At 51.7% G+C, this 26,416-nt stretch overlaps 1 protein-coding gene and 3 non-coding genes across 5 annotated transcripts in view; 3 read left to right on the top strand and 1 right to left on the bottom strand.

Annotated features, from left to right (window-relative positions):
• The first annotated feature begins 4,339 nt into the window (after positions 1 to 4,339).
• Positions 4,340 to 4,411, top strand: TRNAH-GUG. Its single transcript has one exon. It is a non-coding gene; the product is annotated as a tRNA-His (tRNA).
• Positions 4,412 to 6,504: 2,093 nt separating this feature from the next.
• Positions 6,505 to 6,576, top strand: TRNAH-GUG. The gene has a single exon. It is a non-coding gene; the product is annotated as a tRNA-His (tRNA).
• A 3,045-nt stretch (positions 6,577 to 9,621) lies between these two features.
• On the top strand, positions 9,622 to 9,693 carry TRNAH-GUG. The gene has a single exon. It is a non-coding gene; the product is annotated as a tRNA-His (tRNA).
• A 7,948-nt stretch (positions 9,694 to 17,641) lies between these two features.
• Positions 17,642 to 26,416, bottom strand: part of RANBP10 (RAN binding protein 10) — a 76,374-nt gene continuing 67,599 nt past the window's right edge. For both annotated transcript variants that reach the window (XM_032195414.1, XM_032195415.1), the window contains one exon: positions 17,642 to 24,910. In XM_032195414.1, the coding sequence (XP_032051305.1) occupies positions 24,780 to 24,910 (131 nt within the window). In that variant the 3' untranslated portion in view covers positions 17,642 to 24,779. The remainder of the gene's footprint in view (positions 24,911 to 26,416) is intronic.

Genomic DNA, 26,416 nt, shown 5'->3' with positions numbered 1-26,416 from the left:
GCCACTCACGCTGGGGGCTGGGGTGGGATGAGGGCTCTTCCACGGCCTCCTGAAGCCTTGTGAGTCTCGCTGGGGCTGGACAGGGAGGGGGTGTACTGGGTTTATGTAGCAAAGTTTGTGAGGGCCCTCTGTGTGGGTTCCAGCCTCAGCAGCTGTGGCAGGGGGACACCATTTTTGTTTCAGCCAGACTGCAGAAACAGAGTGGTTTGGGTTGGGAGGGACCTTAAAGATCATCTAATTCCAACGTCCTTGCCATGGGCAAGGACACCTCCCACTAGAACAAACTGCTCCAAGCCCCATCCAACCTGGCCTTGAACAACATTTCCAGCATCCATTCACATGCTTCACACAAGCATGTGAATGCAGCATCCACAGCTTCTCTGGGCAGCCTGTTCCAGTGCCTCGGCACCCTCACAGTGAAGAATTTCTTCCAAATACCTAATCGAAATCCACCCCTTTTTAGATTAAAGTCACTACCACTTGTCCTGTCACCACACTCCCTGACAGAGTCCCTCCCCAGCTTTCCCGTAGGCCCCCTTTAGACAATGGAAGGCTGCTATAAAGTCTCCCCTGAGCCCTTTTTTCTCCAGGCCAAACCCCTGCTCACTCAGCCTGTCTTCAGAGGGGTGAAGGCTGCTGCTTGTTGCCCCAGGAATGGAGGAAAGCTGCACACTAACAGCTGCCTAGGTACCAGAGGCTCCTCTGCTCCTCTGCACACCACAATCCCCTGCAGGACCCTGCAGGAAGGACCCTGCTGCTTTGGGGATTGCAGGAGAGCTGGGGGACAGGAAGGTTTGGCAGCCACTTCAGAAACAGAGGATACCAGAGGGGTCTTTGGCTACAGACACGTACAGCAAGTACTGCTTCAGAAGCCCCTGGATCCTGCAGTCTGCACCCCTGCTGTTGTAGTTGAACCCTGGTAGGCAGCTAAGACCCACACAGGTTGCTCACACCCCTGACGGGATGGCAGTAAGAGGGAAAAACCTTGTGGGGTGAGATGAAGATGGTTTAATAGGTAAAGTAAAAGCTGCATGTGCAAGCCAAGCAAATTAAGGAATTCAATTACAACTTCACAATGGCATGCAGATGGCAAACCAGGCAAGCAGAACTTCATCATGTGTAATGGGCACATGGGATGACTTTGGCCAGGTTCCAAACATCACCCCACTTCCTTCTCTTTTTCCTGGCAAAGTTTCATAAGTAAGGGGGGAAAAATATAAAGTAAAAACAAAACACAATCATAATACCAAGTGATAAGGAGGAGAATGGGGGGGTGGCGGTACCCTAACCCCACAGACTGACCAGGCTTCAACCCCTTAGCAGGGCAAGAAGACACAGTGTTGAGAAGCTGACAGCCTTGGTGCTGGAATTCCCGTCTCCTTGGGAACAGTAATTTGGCAGCAGCACCTTTGGCACTGGCTTGCATGAAAGAAAAGATTTGGTGCTGACAGACAATTGTGACACACTGCAAGTCTCAGAATCTGAGGGCTCATGGTCATAAAAAGGCAGGTGGACGTTTCTGGGGTGGACCAGAAGGTCTTCAGTTTGAAGAAGTCTTTCAAACTACTACCTGGAGTCTTCATGAGCCCTTGGGCCATTGAAACATGCTATTTCCTTGGTCTTAGAACCCTCTCCTGACAGCTATAAATACAAGCCAGCTGGGCCTGGGCTACCAAAACCTCCAGACCCCTCCTCAGCTGCCAACTGGCCAGCAGGTCCTGTGCTATGACCTTGATTTTGGGTGCTGCAGCCCGGGGAGAGGCAGCTGAGGCTCGTTGCCAGGAGGGCCAGAGCCTCCTGCTGTCCTCACTCTTCTTCCTCATGGGACTCCAGTGACTCTTTCCAGCACAGGGCCATACACACAGGGTGCATAAAAGCCATAAGCAAAGGGTCCCCATCTTGAGCTGGCCACCAGGCCTGGGGGGACTGTGGCCCTGGCTCTTCAGCCGGGGGGCCTGGCTGCTGCCCAGGGCTGGGCCACAACCAAACAGAGCATTTGGGCGCCCATCTTCAGCTGCCATCTGGACACAAGGCCTGGGGGAAAAGGTCTTTCCTCCAGATGCCAGTGTCCCTCTTGGCCCAAGGCCACTGTGCTGCCCAAGTCTGGCCCTCATCCAGGCCAGGGGGACTCAGACCCCTTTTTTAGCTGCCAGCTGGCCACCAGGCCCATGCCCAGGCCCAGTCCTGGTAGATTCTTACTCAGGGCACAAAATGGCCCCCATCTCTTGCAGGTGCTGAGGCACGTGCACGTAGCTGGAGGAGCAGCCTGCTCTGCACGGACAGCAGGACCCTGGTCCAGATCCTGTGTTATGACGGGTGTTGCAGCCAGGCCACCATTAGGATATCCAGGTGGCTGAAAAGTCCAGGAGGGTGGCTAGAAAACCACCCTCTATGAAGAAATCCTTCAGCATTGGCAACCACAGCCAAAAAGGCAAAGGCAGAACTATTAGTAAGCCACCTGTCAAGCAACGGCCATAAACTCACCAGAACATCTCAGCCGTGACCAGGAAAAGCAGCACTATCCGAGTCAGGAGTAGAAATTGCCAGGTAGAGAGGGGCTTCAGTTTGAAGAAGTGTTTCAAACTACTGCCTTGAGGCTCCAGGAACCTTCGGGACAGTGAAACGCCCGGCTTCCTCAGTCTTACTGCCCTCTCCTGACAGCTACAAATCGCTCTTCCCAGCCAGCAGGACTCTGCCTAACCCAAGCCTCCTGCCCAGGGGCTCCCTGCAGAGCCCCCAGCCCCTGGCCCTGCTGGGTGCCCTTCTCTGGTCCCGCGTCTGTGCCCTGCGCCTGGGCTCTGTGATGCGCTCAGTGGTGTCACAGAGCTGGCAGCGACCTCACAGACTCCCTCCTGCCCTTATCCCCTGGTGACAGCAGCCACAGAGGCCAGTGTCGCATGGAGAAGCATCTCCAGAGGATGGCACAGACGCTTGTCTCTGGCCCCACCATGCTGGATACCCTAGGGCTGGTGCTGCACAGCTGCCTCTGCCTCGGCCCTGGCCTCGTCCTGCTCCTGGTGGCCTGGGCCACCCTGCACTGCTGCTGCAGCACCTCAGGCAAAGGCCACCAGGTAGGAGGGAGGCTCCAGGCAGCCCTTCTGGGGAAGCCTGGCAGAGCAGAGAGGCTGGCAGTTTGTGGGGATCCCAATGCACCAAGGGATGGGACGCAAAGCCTCTCAGTGGGCTCAGCTGAAGCCAGGCTCACTGGGGTGCTGCCTCTGCCAGCAGCTCTGTGCCAGGAGCCATGGCAGGGGAAAGCACATGAAGGACCATGACACAGATAGAGCTCTTATTCGGCCCAGAAACTGATTCCTGCAGGTGCTGAGGTCCCCTAGGGCCCATCTTCTGCCCACGGTTGGGCCACATGCTAGACAGGGGCAGCTGGGCCCCATCTTCAGAGGCCAGCTGGCCACCTGTCCCAGGCGCAGGGCCCATCCCAGCAGACTCTTGCTCACAGCACTCCACGTCCCCCATCTCTTGCAGATGCTGAGGCACGTACACACAGCTGCAATGAGCAGCCTTCTCTGGATAAGCAGCAGACCCCTAGGCCCTGTTCCTGCATGAGGACATGCGGGAGGCCCTGAAGACGCACATCCGTGAGGAGAAACTGTGCCACAAATAGGGCTTGCCTGCAGGGTCCCTGGCAGAACCCCAGGCACTGCCGTCAGTCCCCTAAGAGCAGCGTGCAGTGCTCCACATTCAGCACCGCCCTCAAGACCCAGGGTTGAGCACCAGGAAAATGGGTATCCAATGGAAAAAAAAAAAAAAACTGCTGCCTGTGCCGCAAAGGACAGAAGCTGCGAGGTAATGCAAAGGCCTCCCCATCACTGACTCTTTCCCATTAAATCCATTAAACTTTTTCCTATTAAAACTCCACCTCTTCTGGGCAGCTGCCCTGATATGAGCAGAGACGTCTGGGATGGCTCTGAGGCTCCCCATGGCGTGTTACTAATTAACGCCTACTGTACAACTACTTGAGCTGTACTTTTGCCATATTAGGGTGTCATACCCTATCACATCCTGCCCCACAGCATGATATTCCCTGCTGTGTTGTTGCAGCACATCACACGGCACTGTCCTTTGTAACAGCTTCTGTCTCTGGCTGCCATCCACCATCTCCAGAGTTTTACACAGCAGCTTTAGGGCCCTGTTCCACATTGCTGAGGCTCTGAGCAGCAGCAGCCAAACCCATTCAAAGCTGCCCTGATCAAAATAGCTGGCTTTCATGGCCCGGGCCATGCCGGGTGCCCCACAACAGGAGATAGGATGGTGCGGTCCGTCACAGCCAGCATGCTCTCCTGCCTCTGCTGCCGGTGCGTGCGAGGCCTCCCACCGCACAGCTGTGATCGTATAGTGGTCAGTACTCTGCGTTGTGGCCGCAGCAACCTCGGTTCGAATCCGAGTCACAGCAATGGTTTTGCAGAGAGCCGGGTGTGCACAAAGGCGACTTGGAAAATGCAAGGGAGACATCTGCAGGGAAGCTCCAGCCGGTGTGTCAGCAAAGATGCTGTGGCCCAAGGGGGAGGTAGCGGCCCTGCGGTGCTCCCTGCTCCTCAGAGTTTGTGGAGGTTTTCCTTAGCTGGGCAGATGAGCTCCACCACAATCTCTCTCTCCCCCTCCTCAAAGGAAAGGGGGGAGAAAATACAATGAAAAGGGCTCAAGGGTTGAGATAAGGACAGGGAGATCACTCAACAATTATCATCTTTGACAAAACAGACTTAGCACAGGAAGATTAATGTAATTTATTACCTATTACTAACAAACTAGAGCAGCACAAAACTATAAAAAATAAAAATAAAATATCAAAACACTTTTCTGCCTTCCATCCACCTTCTTCTACCTCCTTCCCCAAAGCAGCACAGGGGAATAGGGAAAAAAGGGCTGCAGCCAGTCCGTAATGCTTCGTCTCCATCACCCCTTCATGGTTACTCTCTGCCCCTGCTCCATGTGGGGTCTCTCTCACAGGATGCCGTCCTTCCCAAACCGATCCCAGGTGAGCTTCCCACAGACAGCAGCTCTTCAAGAACTGCTCCAAACATGGATCTGTACCACAGGGCCCGTCCATCAGGAGCAAAGTGCTCTAACATGGCTCCCCCATGGGCAGCAGATCCTGCCAGGCAGCTGTGTGGACTCCGGCATGGGCTCTTCTCCACGGGCTGCAGCTGCAGCTAGCAGTCTGCTGCACCGGGGGCTCTCCATGGGCCCCAACATCCTTCAGTCCACATCCACCTGCTCCAACCCTCAAGATCCAGGGTTGAGCACCAGAAAAGTGGGTGTCCGATAGAAAATATCCCCTACTGCCTGTGCTACGAGGGACAGAAGCTGCGAGGGAATGTGGAGGCCTCCCCATCACTGATTCTTCCTACTTCTGTTAAATCCATTAAACCCATTCATATTAATACACCACATCTTCTGTGCGACTGCACTGATATGAGCAGAGACGTCTGGGGGGGCTCCAAATCTCACCACAGCTGTGGGATGAAGAACATGGCACCCTAACCATGCCACCCACCTCAGCTGACGGGAACTTGCAGAGAGCAGCCCCTGTGAAGGGCTCATGGAACCATTCTGATGTCCCTCTTTGGGCTCTTGCACTGTTGTGAGGGCCTGGGAGCACCAGCACGGAAGTGAAAGGCAGGTGCAGGATGGCTCTGGGAGAGCAAAATCTTGGCTGTCCTTGTCCTTGTGAGGTGAGCCCACCTCAGGGTGCTAAAGGGAAGAGGAGGTCCCAAAGGGGGCAAGCAAATGAAGAGGGAATCACACTCACATTGGATGTGTCTCTCTTGGTCAGTGTCCACCCCGGGCCCTATTGCGCCACTCCCTCACGCCTTGATGTAGCACAGGCCAGTCAAAAAGTGGGTAAAAAGACAAAAAAATTCCCCACGTGAGATTTTCTTTCCAAACCAGGCAGGAGCAAAGAGTAGGAAGCACTGACCACTGGGCTCCCCAGTGTCTGAGCCTGCTGCAAGGGAAGGATTTCTCAGCAGGGGCAGGAGTTGGGCCAGGCAGGGAGGTGGCAGTGGGGCTGGGCTTTCCAGTGCAATTCTGCTCCTCCCTCCCCAGACCAGGCCCAAGTCATGCACAGAGGTCAAGAACATGCTGTAATTTTACTAATTACACACCTACTGTACAACTTAGTCCTAGCTGGAACTATTTTAACTGTACTTTTGCCATATTAGGGTGTCATACATGCTGCCCCACAGCATGATATTCCCTGCTGCACTGCTGCAGCACATCACACGGCACTGTCCTTTGCAGCAGCCTCTGTCTCTGGCTGCCATCCGGCATCTCCAGAGTTTTACACAGCAGCTTTAGGGCCCTGTTCCACATTGCTGAGGCTCCAAGCAGCAGCAGCCACACCCATTCAAAGCTGCCCTGATCAAAATAGCCGGCTTTCATGGCCCAGGCCATGCCCCACAGCAGGAGAGGGGACGGTGCAGTCCATCACAGCCAGCACGCTCTCCTGCCTCTGCTGCCGGTGCGTGCAAGGCCTCCCACCGCACAGCTGTGATCGTATAGTGGTCAGTACTCTGCGTTGTGGCCGCAGCAACCTCGGTTCGAATCCGAGTCACAGCAATGGTTTTGCAGAGAGCTGGGTGTGCACAAAGGCGACTTGGAAAATGCAAGGGAGACATCTGCAGGGAAGCTCCAGCCGGTGTGTCAGCAAAGATGCTGTGGCCCAAGGGGGAGGTAGCGGCCCTGCGGTGCTCCCTGCTCCTCAGAGTTTGTGGAGGTTTTCCTTAGCTGGGCAGATGAGCTCCACCACAATCTCTCTCTCCCCCTCCTCAAAGGAAAGGGGGGAGAAAATACAATGAAAAGGGCTCAAGGGTTGAGATAAGGACAGGGAAATCACTCAACAATTATCATCTTTGACAAAACAGACTTAGCACAGGAAGATTAATGTAATTTATTACCTATTACTAAAACTCTAGAGCAGCACAAAAACTACAAATAAATAAATAAATAAATTCAAAACACTTTTCTGCCTTCCATCCACCTTCTTCTACCTCCTCCCCCAAAGCTGCACAGGGGAATAGGGAAAAAAGGGCTGCAGTCAGGTTAGGCCTGAGAAACCTGGTCTAGTGGGTGCCATCCTTGCCTGTGGCAAAGGGGCTGGAACTAGATGATCCTTAAGGTCCCTTCCAACCCAAGCCATTCCATGGTTCCCTCAGGAATTCTCAGGTATGGTACGACTGCAGGCAGTCGAGGCACTAGAAGTGATATTACCCTAAGAGACCAGCTGTCTGGGGGAGCTCCCGCAAGGACCACTCAACCCACTGACCCTCTAAAGCTCCGAGTCATAAACTATACTGACCAGTGAGGAACATACACATGTTGATAGATTGCAAGATATCATAACTTTTGGTGAGCAGTGTAATTTATTTATTGCCAGGAGGTGCTTTATAATATCTATAAGCAGGCTTGTTCGTACATCCCCAAAGCAAACAAAAGCAGAACACCAGCAAAATAACCTGGCTATTAAACGGATGCAGGCAATTGCCACTGAAGGAAATGAAACTGATTGTAGGTGTTGTTTCCATGGCCCCAGGGTAGCACAAGGAAGCTCTCCTTGGCAGCAATTCCCTTGAACCTGGATGCATAGCTACAAAATATAACAAGAAGGTTTTTTAGGCCATTCTCACATTCCTCCTTTTAGGAGACGGGCCACCCGAGCTTTACACAAATTCAAATGAAAACACCCATTGGCACAGAGAAAAGGTGAGGGACAGGATGTGCACATGATTGGTGTGCAGACCAATTGCTACCTCACTAGAACTGAAAATACTTTCAACTCAAAAGTTTCCATTGACAAAAGCACTACCTTAGAAATCAAAATGGGCTGGTATGTACATAAAATAATGAATGAACTGGAAACATTCTTGCAGTCACACAATACTTTGGGAGTTGAAAAGAACGGTAGAGTATTCTTAGAAACCAAAGATGCTGTTGACAAGGGGTACTTTTGAGTAGGCAGAAACAACGCTTCCAAAGCCCTGGAATGCAGCTGTGAAGGTACCTGCACGCTGGGGATGTTCTTCCTCGAGACTCATGCCACCACAACCCTCTCTGAAGAAATCCTTCAGCATTGGCAACTACGGCCAAAATGGCAAAGGCAGAACTATAGCAATAAGCCACCCGTCAAGCAACGGCCATAAACTCACCAGAACATCTCAGCCGTGGCCAGGAAAAGCAGCACTATCCAAGTCAGGAGGAGATATTGCCAGGTAGAGAGGGGCTTCAGTTTGAAGAAGTGTTTTAAACTACTGCCTTGAGGCTTCAGGAACCTTCGGGACAGTGAAACGCCCGGCTTCCTCAGTCTTACTGCCCTCTCCTGACAGCTACAAATCGCTCTCCCCAGCCAGCAGGGCCTGGCCTAACCCAAGCGTCCTGCCCAGGGGCTCCCTGCAGAGCCCCCAGCCCCTGGCCCTGCTGGGTGCCCTTCTCTGGTCCAGCGTCTGTGCCCTGCGCCTGGGCTCTGTGATGCGCTCAGTGGTGTCACAGAGCTGGCAGCGACCTCACAGACTCCCTCCTGCCTTTATCCCCTGGTGACAGCAGCCACAGAGGCCAGTGTCGCATGGAGAAGCATCTCCAGAGGATGGCACAGACGCTTGTCTCTGGCCCCACCATGCTGGATACCCTGGGGCTGGCACATGTGCTGCCACAGCACCTCAGGCAAAGGCCACCAGGTAGGAGGGAGGCTCCAGGCCAACCCTTCTGGGTAAGCCTGGCAGGGCAGGGAGACTGAGGACTCAGGAGGATCCCAGTGCACCATGAGATGGGACACGAGGCCTCTTGGTGGACTCGGCTGGAGCCAGGCTCTCTGGGGTGCTGCTTCTGCCAGCAGCTCTGTGCCAGGAGCCAAAGCAGGGGAAGGCACATGAAGGACCATGACAAAGGTAGAGCTCTATTCGGCCCTGAAACAGATTCCTGCAGGCGCTGGGGTCCCCTAAAGCCTTGCTGCTGCCCAGGGCTGGACAATGACAAAAAAATTCCCCACGATTTTTCCTTTCCAAACCAGGCAGGAGCAAAGAGTAGGTAGCACTGACCACTGGGCTCTCCTCTGTCTGAGCCTGCTGCAAGGGAAGGATTTCTCAGCAGGAGCAGTGGCCAGGCAGCGAGGTGGAAGTGGGGCCGGGCCTTGCAGTGCCATTCTGCTCCTCCCTTCCCAGACCAGGCCCAAGTCGTGCCCGTAGGTCAAGAACATGCTGTAATTTTACTAATTACACGCCTACTGTACAATTTAGCCCTACCTGGAACTATTTTATCTGTACTTTTGCTTTATTAGGGTGTTATACCCTACCACATGCTGCCCCACAGCATGATATTCCCTGCTGTGTTGCTGCAGCACATCGCACAGAACTGTTGTTTGTAACAGCTTCTGTCTCTGGCTGCCATCCACCATCTCCAGAGTTTTACACAGCAGCTTTAGGGCCCTGTTCCACATTGCTGAGGCTCTGAGCAGCAGCAGCCAAACCCATTCAAAGCTGCCCTGATCAAAATAGCTGGCTTTCATGGCCCAGGCCATGCCGGGTGCCCCACAGCAGGAGAGGGGACGGTGCAGTCCGTCACAGCCAGCATGCTCTCCTGCCTCTGCTGCCGGTGCGTGCCTCCCACCGCACAGCTGTGATCGTATAGTGGTCAGTACTCTGCGTTGTGGCCGCAGCAACCTCGGTTCGAATCCGAGTCACAGCAATGGTTTTGCAGAGAGCCAGGTGTGCACAAAGGCGACTTGGAAAATGCAAGGGAGACATCTGCAGGGAAGCTCCAGCCGGTGTGTCAGCAAAGATGCTGTGGCCCAAGGGGGAGGTAGCGGCCCTGTGGTACTCCCTGCTCCTCAGAGTTTGTGGAGGTTTTCCTTAGCTGGGCAGATGAGCTCCACCACAATCTCTCTCTCCCCCTCCTCAAAGGAAAGGGGGGAGAAAATACAATGAAAATGGCTCAAGGGTTGAGATAAGGACAGGGAGATCACTCAACAATTATCATCTTTGACAAAACAGACTTAGCACAGGAAGATTAATGTAATTTATTACCTATTACTAACACTCTAGAGCAGCGATAAACTAAAAAATAAAACTAAAAAATAAAATCAAAACACTTTTCTAGGGAAAAAAGGGCTGTGGTCAGTTTGTAATGCTTTGTCTCCATTGCTCCTTCACAGTCACTCTCTGCCCCTGCTCCACATGGGGTCTCTCTCACAGGATGCTGCCCTTCCCAAACCGATCCCAGGTGAGCTTCCCACAGACAGCAGCTCTTCAAGAACTGCTCCAAACATGGATCTGTACCACAGGGCCCGTCCATCAGGAGCAAAGTGCTCTAACATGGCTCCCCCATGGGCAGCAGATCCTGCCGGGCAGCTGTGTAGACTCCTGCGTGGGCTCCTCTCCATGGGCTGCAGGTCTGGCCATTTCTCTCCTCGCTCTCCCAGCTGCTGTTGGACAACACTTTTTTTCCCTTTCTTAAATCTGCTCTCACAGAGGTGCTGCCAACGTCCCTTATTGGCCCTGCTCTGGGAAGCGACAGGTACCTTTAGAGCCAGCTGAAACTGGCCCTTAGCTGACAAGGGGCAGCTGCTGTACATTTCTCACTGGGGCCACCCCTGCTGCCCCCTGCTCCCAAAACCTTGCCAGGTAAACCCAATACAGAGTCACGTACTTGGGCTTTCAGCAATCTCCTGATGTGGAGGCATCACGTGGGGGCTCTCCTGTGGGGTGCAGGGACAGCTTCCCCACACGCTGCCACAGCACTCCAACTGCTCCCTCTTCCCAGCACAGCTGGGAAGGCTTCGGAGGCTTCTCCTGGAAATCACTCAGCTTTCCCCACTTTCCTTTCCCTCCTCCTGCCTCCCCCTTGTGCCAGAAGGGCACCGGGAGAGGCAGTGGCCACCTGGCAGAGCAAGAGGAGCTGGGGGCAGCACCTCTCTGCCCTACCACGACCATGTGGAGAGGACCCATGCTGGAGCAGGATCTCCTGACAGGAGCTGCCACCTGTGAGACGATCCGCCTCTGCTCTCTGAGGAGAGGCTGGGGCTGCAACAGTTGTTTGTTTGTTTGTTTGTTTTCCATTTCTTAAATCTGCTCTCACAGAGGTGTCTCCTTTCCCTCCACGTTTTGAAGGGAAGCCCTTCAAAACCCACCTGGCCCTTTTGCTGTGTGGCATGATTTAGGTGTTCCTACTCCAGCAGGGGGATTGGACTAGATGATCTTTCATGGTCCCTTCCAATCCCCAACAGTCTGTGATTCCAGTGCGTGACAACCCTCTTGGTGAAGAACCTTTTCCTGATATCCAGCCTGAACCTCCACGTTACAGCTTGACACCATTCCCTTGGGTCCTATCATGGGTCACCAGAGAGAAGAGATCGGCACCTGCCCCTCCAGTCCCCTTCATGAGGGAGCTGTAGGCCGCCATGAGGCCTCCCCTCAGCCTCCTCTTCTCCAGGCTGAACAGACCAAGTAACCTCAGCTGCTCCTTGTACATCTTCCCCTCTAGGCCCTTCACCATCTTTGTAGCTCTCCTCTGGACACTCTCCAACAGTTTCATGTCCTTTTTGTACTGTGGTGCCCAGAACTGCACACAGTGCTCGAGTTGAGGCTGCACCAGCGCAGAGCAGAGCGGGACAATCCCTTCTCTCAACCAACTAGTAATGCCGTGCTTGGTGCACCCCAGGATACAGTTGGCCCTCCTGGCTGCCAGGGCACACTGCTGGCTCATATTCAGCTTGCTGTCAACTACAACCCCCACCCAGATCCCTCTCTGTGTGGCTACTGTCCAGCATCTCATTGCCCCATCTATACATATGGCCATGGTAGCCCCTTCCCAGGTGCAGGACTCAGCACTTGCTCTTGTTAAACTTCATATGGTTGGTGATTGCCCAGCTCTACAATTTGTCCAGATCTCTTTGCAAGACCTTTCCATCCTCAATGGACTCAACAGCTCTTCCTAATTTAGTATCGTCAGCAAACTTACTCAAAACACCTTCTTGTCCTACAGCCGAATCGTTTATAAAAACATTGAAGAAGACTGGCTCTAAAAAGGAGCCCTGGGGACCCCACTGGTGACTCACCACCAGCCTGATATAACCCCATTTACCATAACCCTTTGAGTCCTACCTGTCAGCCAATTGTTCACCCATCCAGCAGTATGCTGGACATTTTGTCCAGTAGGATCCTGTGAGAAACTGTATCAAAAGCTTTACCAAAATACAAGAAGATTATATCAACTGTCTTCCCCTTAGCCAACTAGATGGGTAATCTTATAAAATGAAATTAAATTTGTTAAGCAGGACATACCCCTCATGAACCCACGCTGGCTGTGACCTGTGACTGCACTGTCCCCCAGCTGTGTCTCAATAACTCCCAGGATAATCTTCTCCCTAATTTTACCATACACTGATGTGAGACTGACAGGCCTGTAGTTACCAGGGTCTTCTTTCTCCTCTTCTTGAAAATTGATACAACACTTGCCGGCTTCCAGTCAACAGGGACCTCTCCAGATTCCCAAGACCATTGAAAAATAATTGAGAGAGTTCCCGTCCTGCACTGAGCAGCATAAGCTGTGAGGGACTGTCGAAGCCTCCCCATCGCTGCTCTTCCAATTCCTATTAAATTCTTCTTCCTATTGAATCCTAACAACCCCAGTGGAAGCACAGGAGGTTCAGTACATCTGTTTGGAAGGAACTGGGGAAAATTAAACCCAAGCTCAGAGGCCCACGCCTGGGTCAGAGACATAGAGGAAAGCCCATTCCTGCAATGAACCTCACGGGGCTCTTCTGTAATTCACATGGACTCATTTGCTTTAAGGCAACTACTTGGGGTATCTACTAACAATTCTAGTTGGAGTGGGGACAGAATTAATTAGCTAGGGAAAAGGAGAAGTGAGCATGTCCCTCAAAAAAACCTTGACAGGAAGATCAGATCTTGGCACATTTTTCTGAGTGAGGAGATGGCTGAAAAAAATCCATTAGCTCAGTTTGCTCTCCTGGAGAGGCCTTAATTACAGCCCTTTGTTTTTAAATCCTGTCTAGGAGGTGGTGTGACCCTGGTGGCTTGTTCAGAGTTTTCATCCTGCAGAACCCTTTTACACAGGCAAAGTTGCATTGGAATCTGTGGAAAGGGGTTACGAAGAACTCAGACCTGTAAGGCAGGCTGGGAGATTATATCCTTCTCGGCTCTCTGCACTCCCAGCACAGGGCCGGCTAATGCAGCAAGGACTGTTGGACATGGCACCATCACCCTGGGGTAGACAGCACTGCCCAGGGCTGTTCCCACCTTTGCCCCATCCTTAAGGGGCTCCTTGATCTGGCAAATAGGGCTTGCAGCCTTGCTCTGCTGCCCTCTGCCCTTCCCAGATCTCTGCACAGCCACCAGGCTGCCAGACCCCGCGGGCTGCCGACTAGATCTTAGAAAATGAAGTCATCAGCACGTTTGTTTTCTTCTCCTTTCTCCTTCCAGAGAAGCTGTACAAACATGAGAGGATCTTCAAGGAACTTTCTTTAAACTTTTCTTCTCTGAGAAGTCCTGGCCTCCCACACTCCCACTCACCGCCACACCACACGGGTGCCCGGCAGGTCCTCACCCCCCAGCTGTATTTGGCCCCCCGTGCACAGCTCTCTGCACAGAATCCAAACTTCTGTGGTGCTGCCCTCGGGGTCCTGGCCCGCTCTTTAGGGGTTGTGGCAGAGTTTGGCCCATCTCCCTGCCCTCCTCAAAGGAATGACCCCTCCGTGCACTGATGACCAGAAGTCCTCCATCCCTCTGACCTTCTCATCTCAATCAAACCCCTGGTGTAGGGGCCAGAGGCAACACTTGCTTTCCATTTGGGATCAGACTTAGACTCTCCTCAGGCCCCGTGGTGCCATTGCCCCACTTCTTTCCTTTCTCTGCAAGTCTCCCAAACCCACTAAAAGCATCTCCACCCACCCCCACACAGACATCCCCAGCTTCTGGGCCCCTTCTAACTCTGTCCTGCGTGGCTGTTCCTGCCTGACACACTCTCAGCCCATGCCATGCTGAATGCAGTGCCCTCTGTAACAGCATAGCAGAAAGCACATGGCCAGGACGGTTGGGGAGGCAGGCTTGGAGGAAATTCATTAATCAGTGTTTTGTTTAAGAGTTACGCTCTGAATCCAGGCAAATCAGTAAGTGATCTGCTCCTGCTGATTGTCCTTTGTTCCTCCTGATTGTTGTTTGTCTCTCCTATTAGAAAATCATTTGAATGTGAAACCATGAGACCCCATGGCTTGCTTTTCTCAGCAAGTGCACAGAAAGTTGTTGTTCTCTACTTTCCTAGGTAAAGTGTAGTTCCCCCAAAGGCTCTCGACCCCTCCCTTCGGTCTTGCAACACTTCCACAGAAAGTGGAAGTGGCTGCTTTGGTCCACTGCTACTTCTATGCGTCACTGAACGTGCCCCTGTAATAAACCACATCTTAAGGAAATCCCCTCAATCCCGAGAAGTGGCTTCTTAGAACACCCAAAATGTTTGGAAAAGTGGTTCAAGTAGGTGGCATGCAGAGGATAAATTGCAGCGCAGGAGGACCCCAGGCCACAGACACCGTTCAGGGCAGCACAGAGCAGCACTGTACTGAGGAAGAGCCCTCGCACAGCCACCATGCTCAGCACAAGACCAGTCCTGCTGCTCCTGCTGCTCCTCACCTTCTCCCAGCACTGCGCCACAGGTGAGGCACCTCGCGGGCTGCCAGCACCCTGGCTGGCTGGGGACCTGGCTGGGGATGTTGCCCTGGGGAGCTCAGGGATGAAAGCCCAGCGGGGACGGTGCTGTTGGCAGGAGGAGCAACCCCCAGGGCTCCTGGCTGGGACGGGGCTGCAGGTCCCAGGGGTGCAGGGAAGGACGGGGACGGCACCCTGAGCTGGGTGGCCTCGGTAAAGCTGCCCCCAGGGCTGGCATGTGCTGGGTGGTAAAATGCTGCCTCGGCAGCGTGGGGTGAGCCAGATTCTTGCTGGATGGCTGGGTCCCTCTGTGGAGGAGACCTCTCAGACTGACTTAGGGAAATGCTGCAGTAACTGGGAGAATCATCTTCTTGGAAGCTCTTTCCCAGGGCTCAGCGAGATAACCAAGTGGGTTGTGGGGTCCTGCACTGGGGAGCACGTGCGGCTGTTTGCAGACTCCCAAAATACGCTGCGAGTTGTACCCCCATCTTGGAGACACACAGAACTTCACCCCCCAGACCTAGCAGCCCAATGCCGCTGTGCATTTTGGCAGCTGCTGCACACATCATGATGCAGACTGTAGGGTGCTGGGTGCAGTGCCATCCCCCCCCCACCTTTGTCAGCATTTCTGAATTCCGTGCATATCGCCATGAAGGGAAGCAAATCCCTGCCACGGGTGCACTGAGCCTTCTCTGGCCTGAAAGCTTCAACCCCCGTGTAGGTTTCCATTTCCCTGGTGCAGTGCAAGGGAGCAGGAAGCTGCTAAGAAACTCCACAACCTGTCTTACACATCGCATGGTGTAGTTGTCTGACAAAGGAGTTTGCCCAGTGCTGCTAACAGTTTTCACAAATTTCCTCTCCTTTCCATTCACAGCACTCTCCACACCTACTGAATGCTGCTTCGATCATGCACAAAAACCTCTTCGGTTTGCAAATATACAGAGTTTCTACGAGACGTCCAAAGACTGCGCCTTACCTGCAGTAGTGTAAGTATCCAGCACTCTCACCGCTTGGATTTGTCTCCTACCTTGTCACAGAATTGTGCCTGGGAACTAGAACAGCTCTCCCCATCCTGTCCTGCCCCAGAGACAGCTGAAAGATGGGTCCAGCTGGGATCACACCTGAAAGCTGAATGTGGTCCAGCTGGGATCACATTCCTGGGAGTGCATCGAGGTTGGGGGGATGGAGGGGAAGTTGTACATAGAGAGAGAAGCCCTCACAGTTTGTTTTATCACCATCCTTTCCTCACTTCTTGCTGCAGGTTTGTGACTGCTACTGGTTTCAAGGTCTGTAATGACCCTCAGAAGCCCTGGGTGAAGAAAGCGCTAAATAAGCTTAGAAGAAAAAAATGAAATCCACGTTTTGCCATCCACGGTCAGACTCGTGCCTGCAGCCCTCCTATCTCCAAACGGAGCAGAGGGCGCTCGGTGCAGCTCCCCAGAGGGTCGCATGGCAGTGGGTGCAGGCACCACACACGGAGACAGCCTGCGCCCCGAGGGAGGCCAGGCTTTGCGGCAGCACGGACCAGCTGGACACTGCGTACCTCACACTGCTACTGCCCTGCCAGGACATGGCCAGTGGCAGAAATATTTATAATAAAGACTCATTTCCACAAGCTGCTGTTTGAGTTTGTCCCAGTTTTTCAGCCCGAGGAGCAAATCCTACAAGCCCAGAGCACGGTGTGACCAAAACGCCTGCTGGGTACAGGCACGCGTTTCTGTGGGGTAGGAACTAACTCTGCCTCTTCACGTTGGGTGTTGTTGGGGATGTGACAGTGGGGCCAGGCCTTGACTTGTGCATTAGGCTATGTCTTTATGGTATGCTGTCAGCCCCACACGCGCTGCAGGTGCTCCAGTATTTGATGCTCAGGAGCAGGGGGTTGAGGGAGAATATACTGATCTGCCAAATCCAGCTCTCACCGCCTTGTCAGCCTCTAAATGCACTGGTGTTTGGTCAAGAGATGAGGAAGACTAAAAATAATGTCCACAGTGCCAGTATGATGAGGACACAGCCCACCTTTCAGCTGCTTTTTGTAGATGCTGGGCATACTCTGCAGGTAACACGAGCATGAGAACAGCCTGCAGACCCTGTCCAGGGCTGGGGAGGGGTGGGAGCAGCACAGGTGTCACTAAAAATCAAATATATGTAGGTTCACAACAGGACTGGATTACTATGGGTGGGCAACATGATGCTCAAGGAGAAAAAGCAGTTCTCGTCAGGGCAGGCATCTAATCAGAATAATTTTGACCTGCAAAGAGTTGCGTAGCTCTTGCTGAGATGTGAAAACACTGATGAAGGTCAGCAGGTATCTAAGGAAGATTACAGGGCTGACACATCGCACCCCCTATGAGAAAGACGGCAATGAATGTGTGGGATCTCTAGACCCCTTTCAGTAACTGTGCTGGCCTTTGCTTACCTGGCCACGTACTGACATGTTCCTTATATCCTAATGCCCCATCCCTCCTCCCTCTGCATGGTTATCGCATGAGGAAACAGATATTGCACCCATGCAGCGGTCCCTCACCAGGAAGAAGAGGGCAACAGAGCTCAGGCCCTGCCTGAAGATGGTCTATAACACAAGGGCACAAATATTAAAATAAATAAATAAATAAACAAACAAACAAATCTTGGTATCAAACCTAGGTAGGACTTACCTGGAAGTCCTAGTGGCAACTGCTCGTTGCCCTCTAACACGTGTGAGGGGCAGCCGTGCCGGAGCTAAGAGCCTTCTGTGACCGCAGGGGACCTGCGTAATAACGAGCACACCTTCCTGCTGCTGTCTGCTCACCTCTGGAGAGGTGAGAAAAGGGAAGGAAGGAGGCAGGACCCCACTGCCTTATCCCCACTGTGCTGCCCAGGACAGCTCCCCTCCGGCAGGGCCGGACCCCAGCTGGGCTCGGCCGCTTGTCCCCATCAGCACAGCTCCAGGTGCCCAAAACGCAAGCAGAGACTCACAAAGCACACGGCTCCACGCTAGCTCTTGCACATGGATGTGTATTTTAATAAAAATAATTCTGTCAATATACAGCAGAACGTTGATTTCTTTACCATATTTCCAGTATATTTTCATAGGCTTTTTTTTTTTTTTTTCTCAGTTAAAATCCCCCCTCCCCCTTTGAAGTTTTCATGCGAAGCATCAGATAACTTAATTCACAAATACTAAGCTTAGACTGAACCAATGTGCACAATTTGTGTAATGTCCATTTAGCTGATGGTGTACCAACGAGGAGGAAAACCCCCCTCAAAAGGCGATGAAAAGTCTGGAGCGGCAGAGGGAGATCTGCTCTGTCGCAGCCCAATTGCGGCTTTTCGTCCAGGGCTGATGGGAAGCCTGCACAGACCTCATTCCCCACGCTCCAGCTGAGCATTTCATACCTGAGTTTTGAGCAACCAGCAGAAGAGAGTTAACTGTGTCACGGGCAGGTCCTTGGGCTTGCACCGCTGAATGGCCTGGATCGCGTGCAGGAGCTTCGGGTGCCGGCAGCCTCCTCCTGCCCCCCTGGCTGGAGAGCCACAAAGAGTGCGCACAGGTGGGACCGAGAGAGAAAATCCCAATCGAATGCCTGTGCAGAGTACTTAGTCTGAAAAAGTCACCACACTTCTATGTTTAAAATTTACTTAAAAATCCTGATTATCCCCAGAGCCGCTGTTGCTTCTCCTTCTCAATGCCTGAACCTCTGAGAAGCCCGGCACGCAGGAGCCCCCCGTGCTTCTTCAGAGAGGAAGGAAGCAGCTAAAGCCCTCCTGAGCAGAGGGGTCTGGATAGCAGAGCACGTTCCTGGACACAAGTGGAGCGAGCAGAAAAAAGGTGTCTGCCTAGTCAGGGCAAGTTCACCAAGGAGCATGACCTCCAGGAATGTTTCTGCAGGACCGTGAGTGTAAACCCCACACAGGGCCCTTCTTGTGAGCTGGAAATGGTTATGCCTCCCTCCTGGAAATAAAATGGTTGTCAGGAAGATAAGGGGCAGGCGCTCTTCAAGCCTGGAGGCGTTCTCGGTTTGTTGGGCATCACTACAGCTGAAGGCTGCAGGCTCTGAATATCATGTGTGGGATGCAGGGAGAGTGACACACACACAATATTCACTCACCCACCACCTCTTTTTGCAGGGAGGGATAGTGGAGAGCAGTCAGTGCTTCCTCTGGAGGAGGCCTCCAGGCTCTCAGCTTCTCCCTTTTCCCCGAATCTGCTGTAACTCCCCACTTCCCCCACACCCCCTCCACCAACACTTCCTCCAGCTCTGTGACCTACGCAGCCGGTGGGGCGTTGCTCACAAAGTTCTGGCTCTCAGAGCTGCAGGCCTGCAGACTGCCGCTCGATCTGGAGCAGCAGAAGGGTCTCAGCAGCACACAGCACGTGTCCACTCCCTCCCCTCACACCCTTCTGCAGAAGCAGCTGGGGACAGAGGTGTGCAGCTGGAGTCCCAACACCAGCTTTCTCTAGGTCACTACACCCCTCAGGATCCACCACTGAAGCTGCTCTTAACTTGGGCACGGTTTTAAGGAAATTGCTCCTCCTGCAAATGGGACACCAGGGCAGACCACGACCACCTTTTCAGGAACAGGTTCCTTCTCCCATCAATGCTGGGCGGTCTCTCCCAGGTGAGGCTGTCCCAGTCCTCTGTACACACAACTACACCAGATAACAAAGGTGCTACGGGTCAACTCTACCTCTCAGGAGGGAACTGCTGGTCTGAAACTGGCCTTGGCTGGCCCCAAAAAGCTTCAGGACAACCGTGACCAGCTCCATGAGGCTTCACGGTGTGCAGGATTGAAGTGGGAGGGACCTCTCTGCCTGCTGCCCCACGGACACTGCGCACTGCTGCTCCATGGAAAGAACCTCCCAGCAGTGCTTTGTGCACTCATGGCATTCACACGTGGTTATACGGCCTGGCCACCACAGCCAGCCTTCTCAGTCAACCCCTTGATGGCAGAGGAAACTCTGAAAGTTGTGTCTAAGCAATGTGTTACACGGCTATTAAGAGAGGTAACAAAGCACAGCAGCATTGCAGCAATCCAACAAGGTTTGCTCTGCTGGACAAGGAGATAATTCGTTGTGCCTGATGCCTAACGAGGAAAATGATCAGTTCCATCCCCACAGTTAGTGAACCCAGCTCTCCTTGCTCCAGTTGTTCAAGGGAGTTTTCAAGAACAAAGCTTTCTCAAGAATGATAAGGAGGTCTTCATAAAACTGTGACACATCAGGGCACGGCCTGAGGTCAGGCAGAGATGTCACTGCTAAAACAAAAATAAACAAAAACTCCCAGAAGGAATAACCAGGCAGATGGGAAAAAACTAAGCGTACACAACCACAAGATACAATACTCCCGGGCCAATTTTCCATGCCAAAGACGGCATTGCCTGGTGTCCAGATCATCAGCAGCACAGTGAGCACAACCAGGAGGCTGGAAATAACACCACGTATCCCAAAGCAGTGAGCTGGAGTGCTGGCACACACAGAGGGGGTGGAGGGGCCACAGGACAGCCGCCCCCCTCTAGCTGGATGCTGCTTACCCAGTGGCTTGTTCTGGAAGTCCCTCTCCATTCTGCTGGCCACATGCAGTGGCTCAGTTTCTAACCAGGCTCCAAAAGAACAGCAGAAGTGCTACGGGCAGTCCAACTCCAGGCTGAAGGGAGCACCGAACACTGCAGGTATCACCTTGACGTTAATACAGGTGGGAGAATACTGTGAATTTGAGAAGCAAAGGGGCAAGAAGGGAGATCTGGTAGCAGTAACAAGTTTTCCCACAACAAGCTGGCCCTAAAAGCACATCTCAGGATACGCAGGGGACAGAGCGCTGCCCTCCCTGCCCACAGGAGAGCTCACTGAACCCTATAAGCATTGAGTTCCCAGGACACTGTTCTCAAAGGCAAGACTTTGGTCTCAAAAACAAAGCTCATGATGTGCAGGGCTGCAGCTCAGCACCCATGGAAAGCAGATTTTCACTTGATCACTGTGAAGTTATTCTTCTGAAAGGCTCTTGTCTGCCAGCCCACAGGTTGAGGCTCTGTGGTGGTGACTCTGCACTGACCAGCTGAGGAATGAGGTTCTCTGAGTGTGCAGAGATGGCAGAGTTGGAAAAGTTGTTCAAGCTGCAGAGTTTCACATGCCCTGGGAAGGAAACCACAGCTAGAAAGCCTCTCCTGTGGCTGCATGGATAGAAATGTTTCCTGAACTGTGAGTACTGTGGCTGTAGTCTGGAAACCTCTCTTCTAGGATCTGAAGGCAGCTCAGTAGAGCAAGCTACGTGGCAACCTCATGTGGTGAAGGTCCTGCATCCGATGCCATCAGCATCATAACACAGGGGCACAGCTGAGACCTTGTCAGCCCCACCAAGAAATGGGAAGGCAGCAGTTTCTCCAAGCAGCTACACAATCATTTGTGTGGCCTTACTGAAGGCCTCTTGAGAGAAGTGACACTGTGAGGGACTGCCCAAATAAAGCACAGCCTCAGCTGGGGTGCTCTTAAGGCCTCTCTCACTTCTTCATCTGTTTCTGAGCAAAACATGGAGGCACTTGAAATAAATCCCAAACTCCTTTTATAAAATTAACTTTTAAACTGCGTGAAGCCTCTGGTTACACTGTATGCGTGCTCAAAATTAAAGACCTTAATTCACTTTAGTTCTGTTCCTTTTTTAAAATGACTGCAACAATTCAAATCAATCTCATCGATATCGTAGCAAGGTTCCAAAATACAAATCATCAAGGAATAGCCAGGAAAACTCAAAGACCAGGAGGCTTTTAAAAATAACCTGGGAAAACCAAATCAGAAATCTCACCTAGGAAACAATGGTAGGTTCGAGCCTACACCTACACGTTCCCCAACACTGCATACACATTCATCTTGCCCACAGTGATTCATAATCACAGTAGTCAGAACCTAAGCACAACAAGCAGAATCCACTAGTGACGCTGCAAGAAAACCTGAAATCAAAAAACCAAATAACAGAACACGTCATAGCAGAAAAGCCTCTGAACTTCCCAAAAAACAGAAGCAGGACTCCGGATGCAAGAGCTCACCAGAAGCTGGCCGCAGCAACGTGTGTTGGTTACAGTTGTGAGGCCAATTAAAAATTGGATCAAGTAGAAAGGGGAAAAACAACTCAACCTAGCACTGCTGCTTTGAGTGCAAGAAGTGAAAAGCATCACTGCTCTCCAGACTGCAGGGGTCTACTGCCACTATACAATGCACAACATCAGTGGCAGAAAGAGTGACTCAGCCCTGCTACATGCAATTAACATAATTAAGAATGTGGCCTCTCAGCACTAACCTTGACACAACAGCAGGATGGTTTCTACCACTGGAACAGTCTCCATGAAAAGCCAGGAAGACCACCTCATCACATTTCTCTTGGCACCAGAATAAGCAGATATTTCGGAGCATCTCTTGGTTCTTTGCAGTGAAAGGGGATAGAAAATGAAAAAATGCTCTAGGAGTCAGCACAGCTTTGCTGAGAGACCAAGAGGGACATTAATGTGATACACAGCAAAGAGACTTTGCTTAAAGGAACCACAAATTACAACAAAAAGAAGGAACGGAAAATTTAAGAGAGATAAAGATGTGCTCATTAGCATAAATTAAAGGAAGTCTGACTACAGCCAGACAGCAACAAGTTAAATGATAACCAACAGCACAGGAAGCAGCCAAATGTGAAAGGCAAAGCCACTTAAGTGCAGTATGTGCAACCTCAGTACCCGCAATCAGCCTGCCAGTGTGCCCTAAGCCTGGGTCTGAGAAATGGAGAGCCTGCAGAAGAATCTCTCACCGGGACAAGTTCACTGCCTCAGTTTCAGCAACAGCACTGGGGCACGATGGGCTGGGTGAGGCACCACGCGCAGGTCGAGCATCCAACACTCCAGGAAGGAAGCCTGCCCACTGAGTTGGAGTGTCTGAGCAACTGAAGCAATGTAAGGACTGTGGGTTGGGATAATATCCACCATGAGCTGACTAGGAAAGGTGAAAATAAATTGGTAAGTTTTCAGGCACATGAGCTCTTCTGAACTTAAACAGAAGCCCCAGATTTCCATGTTGAATTATTTTGCTTACTACCTACTTCTACTGATTTAGAAGTATGGCTTCAGTTCTCAGAGTTCCCTCAAGCTTTTTTTCAATGAGTTGATCTAATAAAAATATATCCCCCATCTACAAATGTCACGTTACCTTTTTCGTAGACCACCATGGCACTAGCACTGCCTCTACACACTGTATACCTTCACCAAAAGGTAGTGATAGGCATTTCCAGCCACCTCCAACACCACCTGCACATACACAGCCACAGGCATTTGCCTTCAGCACTGCCACAAACAATCTTACTCTGCATGCTTGCCTCCCTGCTCTGCCTTGATTTCAAACTTTGCGTTCCAGCTGTAAATCAAGTCTGCAAATGCAGCAAAAGTTTAATAAGCTCCAGGCTACAGCACTGAGTTCACACACAATCTTTCTTTCTTAGATGCTCTCTTGCTGCTTGAAGCTCTGACACAGGCTAACTACCATTTTAAAGGCAAACCTCAACACAATCTATTTATTTTACTTTGAGCCTTCCAGAAAAATAAAATAAAATAAAATCAAGAACAGCAGTAAAATACGTTGGGTACGAGCTCCCCTGGGCTCTTGTCACAGCTACAGACCTTAAATTCATTTGGTGCAGAATCACAATTCCTCCTGTGCAGCCAGAGTGGAACAGAAGCCTCCTAATGGTATACACTAGAGGAGGATGCAAAGCCTGCATCCTGCTACACAGCCTCGCCAGCTCAAACTACACGCTCACAAACACAGACTGATGGTTTGAATTCCAAAAGCTTAGGACTTGAGTCCCTGGACCACAGCAGTCATTACCATGTCCATCCTACCTGGAGGTTACTCACCCACAGATCCTTGCTGGTCACTTTTGGATGTGAAACTCAAGTCATTTTCGTAACAATCCTCCAAAGAAACATTGCTGCTTCCTTCTTAATGTCTCAGACCATACAAACCTAGCACTGGCGCTAACCCACAACCTGGTCTGGGCATTTGAAGCCTGCAGGACGAGCACAGTTCAAACTAGTGTTCTTAAGACTCTTCTAAAATGTAGTGATTCTTGTTTAGATCAGTGTCATGGGGGATCAGTAAATACTATTTTATCGAGTCTTGGTGACAGAGCCCTCCTGTATGGAGAAAAATGGGGATTTGTGACATAACACACAAGCCAACAGCCCAACTGAGCAGCAACCACAACTTTTTCTTACTATGATCTACTTCCACCAGTACACTGGTAGATGATTCCGTATTAGTCAGTCCTGTCCCCCTAGCCACTGTGAGAGATGGATGTACCCACTTCTTGAGGACAAGAATGCTTCTACACTGCAGCAACTAACTCAGGCAATGTCAAGTCTTCTCTTCTCACTCACAAAGACAAGCACTTGAGAGCCCTGTGCTCTTACAGAGGCACATACCAGTAAAAACCAAGCTCCTCCAATTCCCGTCATTACCACTTGACGGGACATACCTCACCAGGTCTCCTGCGGGGATGTATGATGTGTATGGCTGGGCCCAAGTCTCTGGGCAATAAATACATCAATGACTTTGTGGAGGTGGAAGAGACCTTTTTAATAAACAGGATTCAAATAAAATTAAAAAAGAAAAATCCCTCTGAACTGCCACTGTGAGAAGAGTTCAGGTAACTAGCACAGAAGATGATGCTGCATGTGCACAGATGGAGGGAGGAGGGAAGAAAAGAACAAGCTGTCACCAACTTCATGAGCTTCCTCTGTAAATCAGCAGAAACCAGCTCAGCAAAACTCTCCAGATAAAATACTGATGGATCCATGAGAAACAGTCAAATCAAAATATAGAGAAATCCCTACGTTGGAAGGCGCTACATTAGAATAACCAGCAAAATACTGAGCGCCGCCAGAGCCGCAGCAATGGCAGGGAGACAAGAAAGATCTGCCAGTCACTCCTGGGGGCAGGAATGGCCACGTAGTGAGGGACTAACTCAATCCTTTCACAGGCAGTGTGTGTGTGCTAGAGGGGGTGTTGGTGGCAGGGACGTCAGGCTATAGACGAGGTGGTGCTGTAGTGGCAGCAACGGAGGGTGAAGGGCAGCACTCAACGATGTCAACTCCATCTTGCTCTGGTGGCTAGTGCAAATAGTCGTCTACTCTGGCAAAGGAACAGGAGCCCAAGCCCACGCGAGCCATGAGCCGCAAACACTCCGAGGCCTGGCCCAGGGCAAGCATCAGTGGGGGCTGCTTTGGCAGGTTCTGCGATTCTGTGGGGGCAAAAAGAGAAATCTGTTTAGAAGAGGCATCCTAGCTGCACGCTGGCTCACCTGCACTCAGGTCCCCCTACGTCCCAGCTGAACACCACGCCGAGCAAACCTGGCAGAAGACGGAAGCTCTGGCAAGAAGTTACTGCTGAGTAATGCTGGCTCTGCACCACTGCTCCTGTGCATACCCCACAGGCCTGCCCATGCATGACACGTCCCACCTTGGGGACACAGCTCCAAAGGGCCTTTTAGAAAGTGCTGCTTTTCAGAAAGTGCTGCTTTCTAAAGGTGACCACAGCAAGAAAAAGGCAGCATAGCTCCTGCTGCCTTAGTGCCTGCCAAAAAACCCTCGAAGCCCAAGAGATCAGAGCACAGAAAAATAAGGAAAGGCAGGAGAAGTTAGCCCGAAGGGAGAGGCAACTGCTCCCTCTCCCACTTGTGCAAGTCTACACAGTAATGTATAAAAAAAAATCCGATACACACTCAGTCACTGGTCACCACCTCTCCTCTTTTCAACATCATGTTTGCTAGGTCTGCATCAGGGAACCCAGAGCTGCTCTAGTCAAGGTACGTGTCTTGTGAGCTGTGTGACAAAGCACTTCCAGACACCACCTTTCATTTCTCACTGCTGACATCCCTCAGCAACTTGTGAAGGCTTCTCAAGCAGTGGTCAAACAGTGGCTGGAACTCAGCCATTCTGCTGGACACCTGGCCACACTGACCGTCAGGGGAAGGGACTCTTCTGAATTGTAGAACTTCTGTTCCTTTACTCAGACAAAACAGGAGTTTGCTCATCAAACTGTTCCTTCCCCCAGAAGATAAGTTCTAAATCTCCTTCTGGGGCACTAAATGTCAGGTGCACAGACCCAATAGGAGAGATGCCTGGGCACAGTGATCTGGAGTCTGCACAGGAGCCAGTCTCCTCTCTGTCTCAGAGAGGCTGTCCGGTGGACTGCATGTGGTCAGCTGGACTGATCTAACCAAGACAGAAGAGCATCCTCTGAAGTTATCTGAGCAATGGCACAGCACATGCAGGATTCAGTGACAGGATCAAGGGGCCTGCCTAGAGTGAAACAATCCCTTTCTTGCAGACTGGTGGCAGGTTATAACCTTATTATCCCTATACTCATTACTCCAGCAGGGGAGCAAAACTCATCAGAAAAAGGGGAGCTGTCTTGATAGTTGTACAAAACCAATGTATAACCTACAGACCCCGCATAGAGCAGGTCTTCACCAGTAGGACAGCCCTGATTCCAACACTGGACACCAGGCTCTCTGGGCTCCAACAAGCACATGATGGGAACATGCAGAGGCATACGCTTGTAGGGAAGACAAACCCTGGCTGCATTTAACTGTGAGTATTCAACATGGCCTCAAAGCTAAGAGGAATTTATGGCCCTCTGTGCTTTAGAGCCAACACTATGGGAACCTGCTTTGCTTACAAGCTGCTGCAACAGAGTAACTGCATTCCCTACCAGAAAGCAGCTTGATGCCAGATCAAAATTCTGG

The sequence above is a fragment of the Aythya fuligula genome, chromosome 12 (assembly GCF_009819795.1).
Source record: "Aythya fuligula isolate bAytFul2 chromosome 12, bAytFul2.pri, whole genome shotgun sequence".
Lineage (NCBI taxonomy): Eukaryota > Metazoa > Chordata > Aves > Anseriformes > Anatidae > Aythya > Aythya fuligula.
The sequence above is the reverse complement of the archived record's forward strand: the minus strand, read 5'-3'. Positions and strand labels throughout refer to the sequence as shown.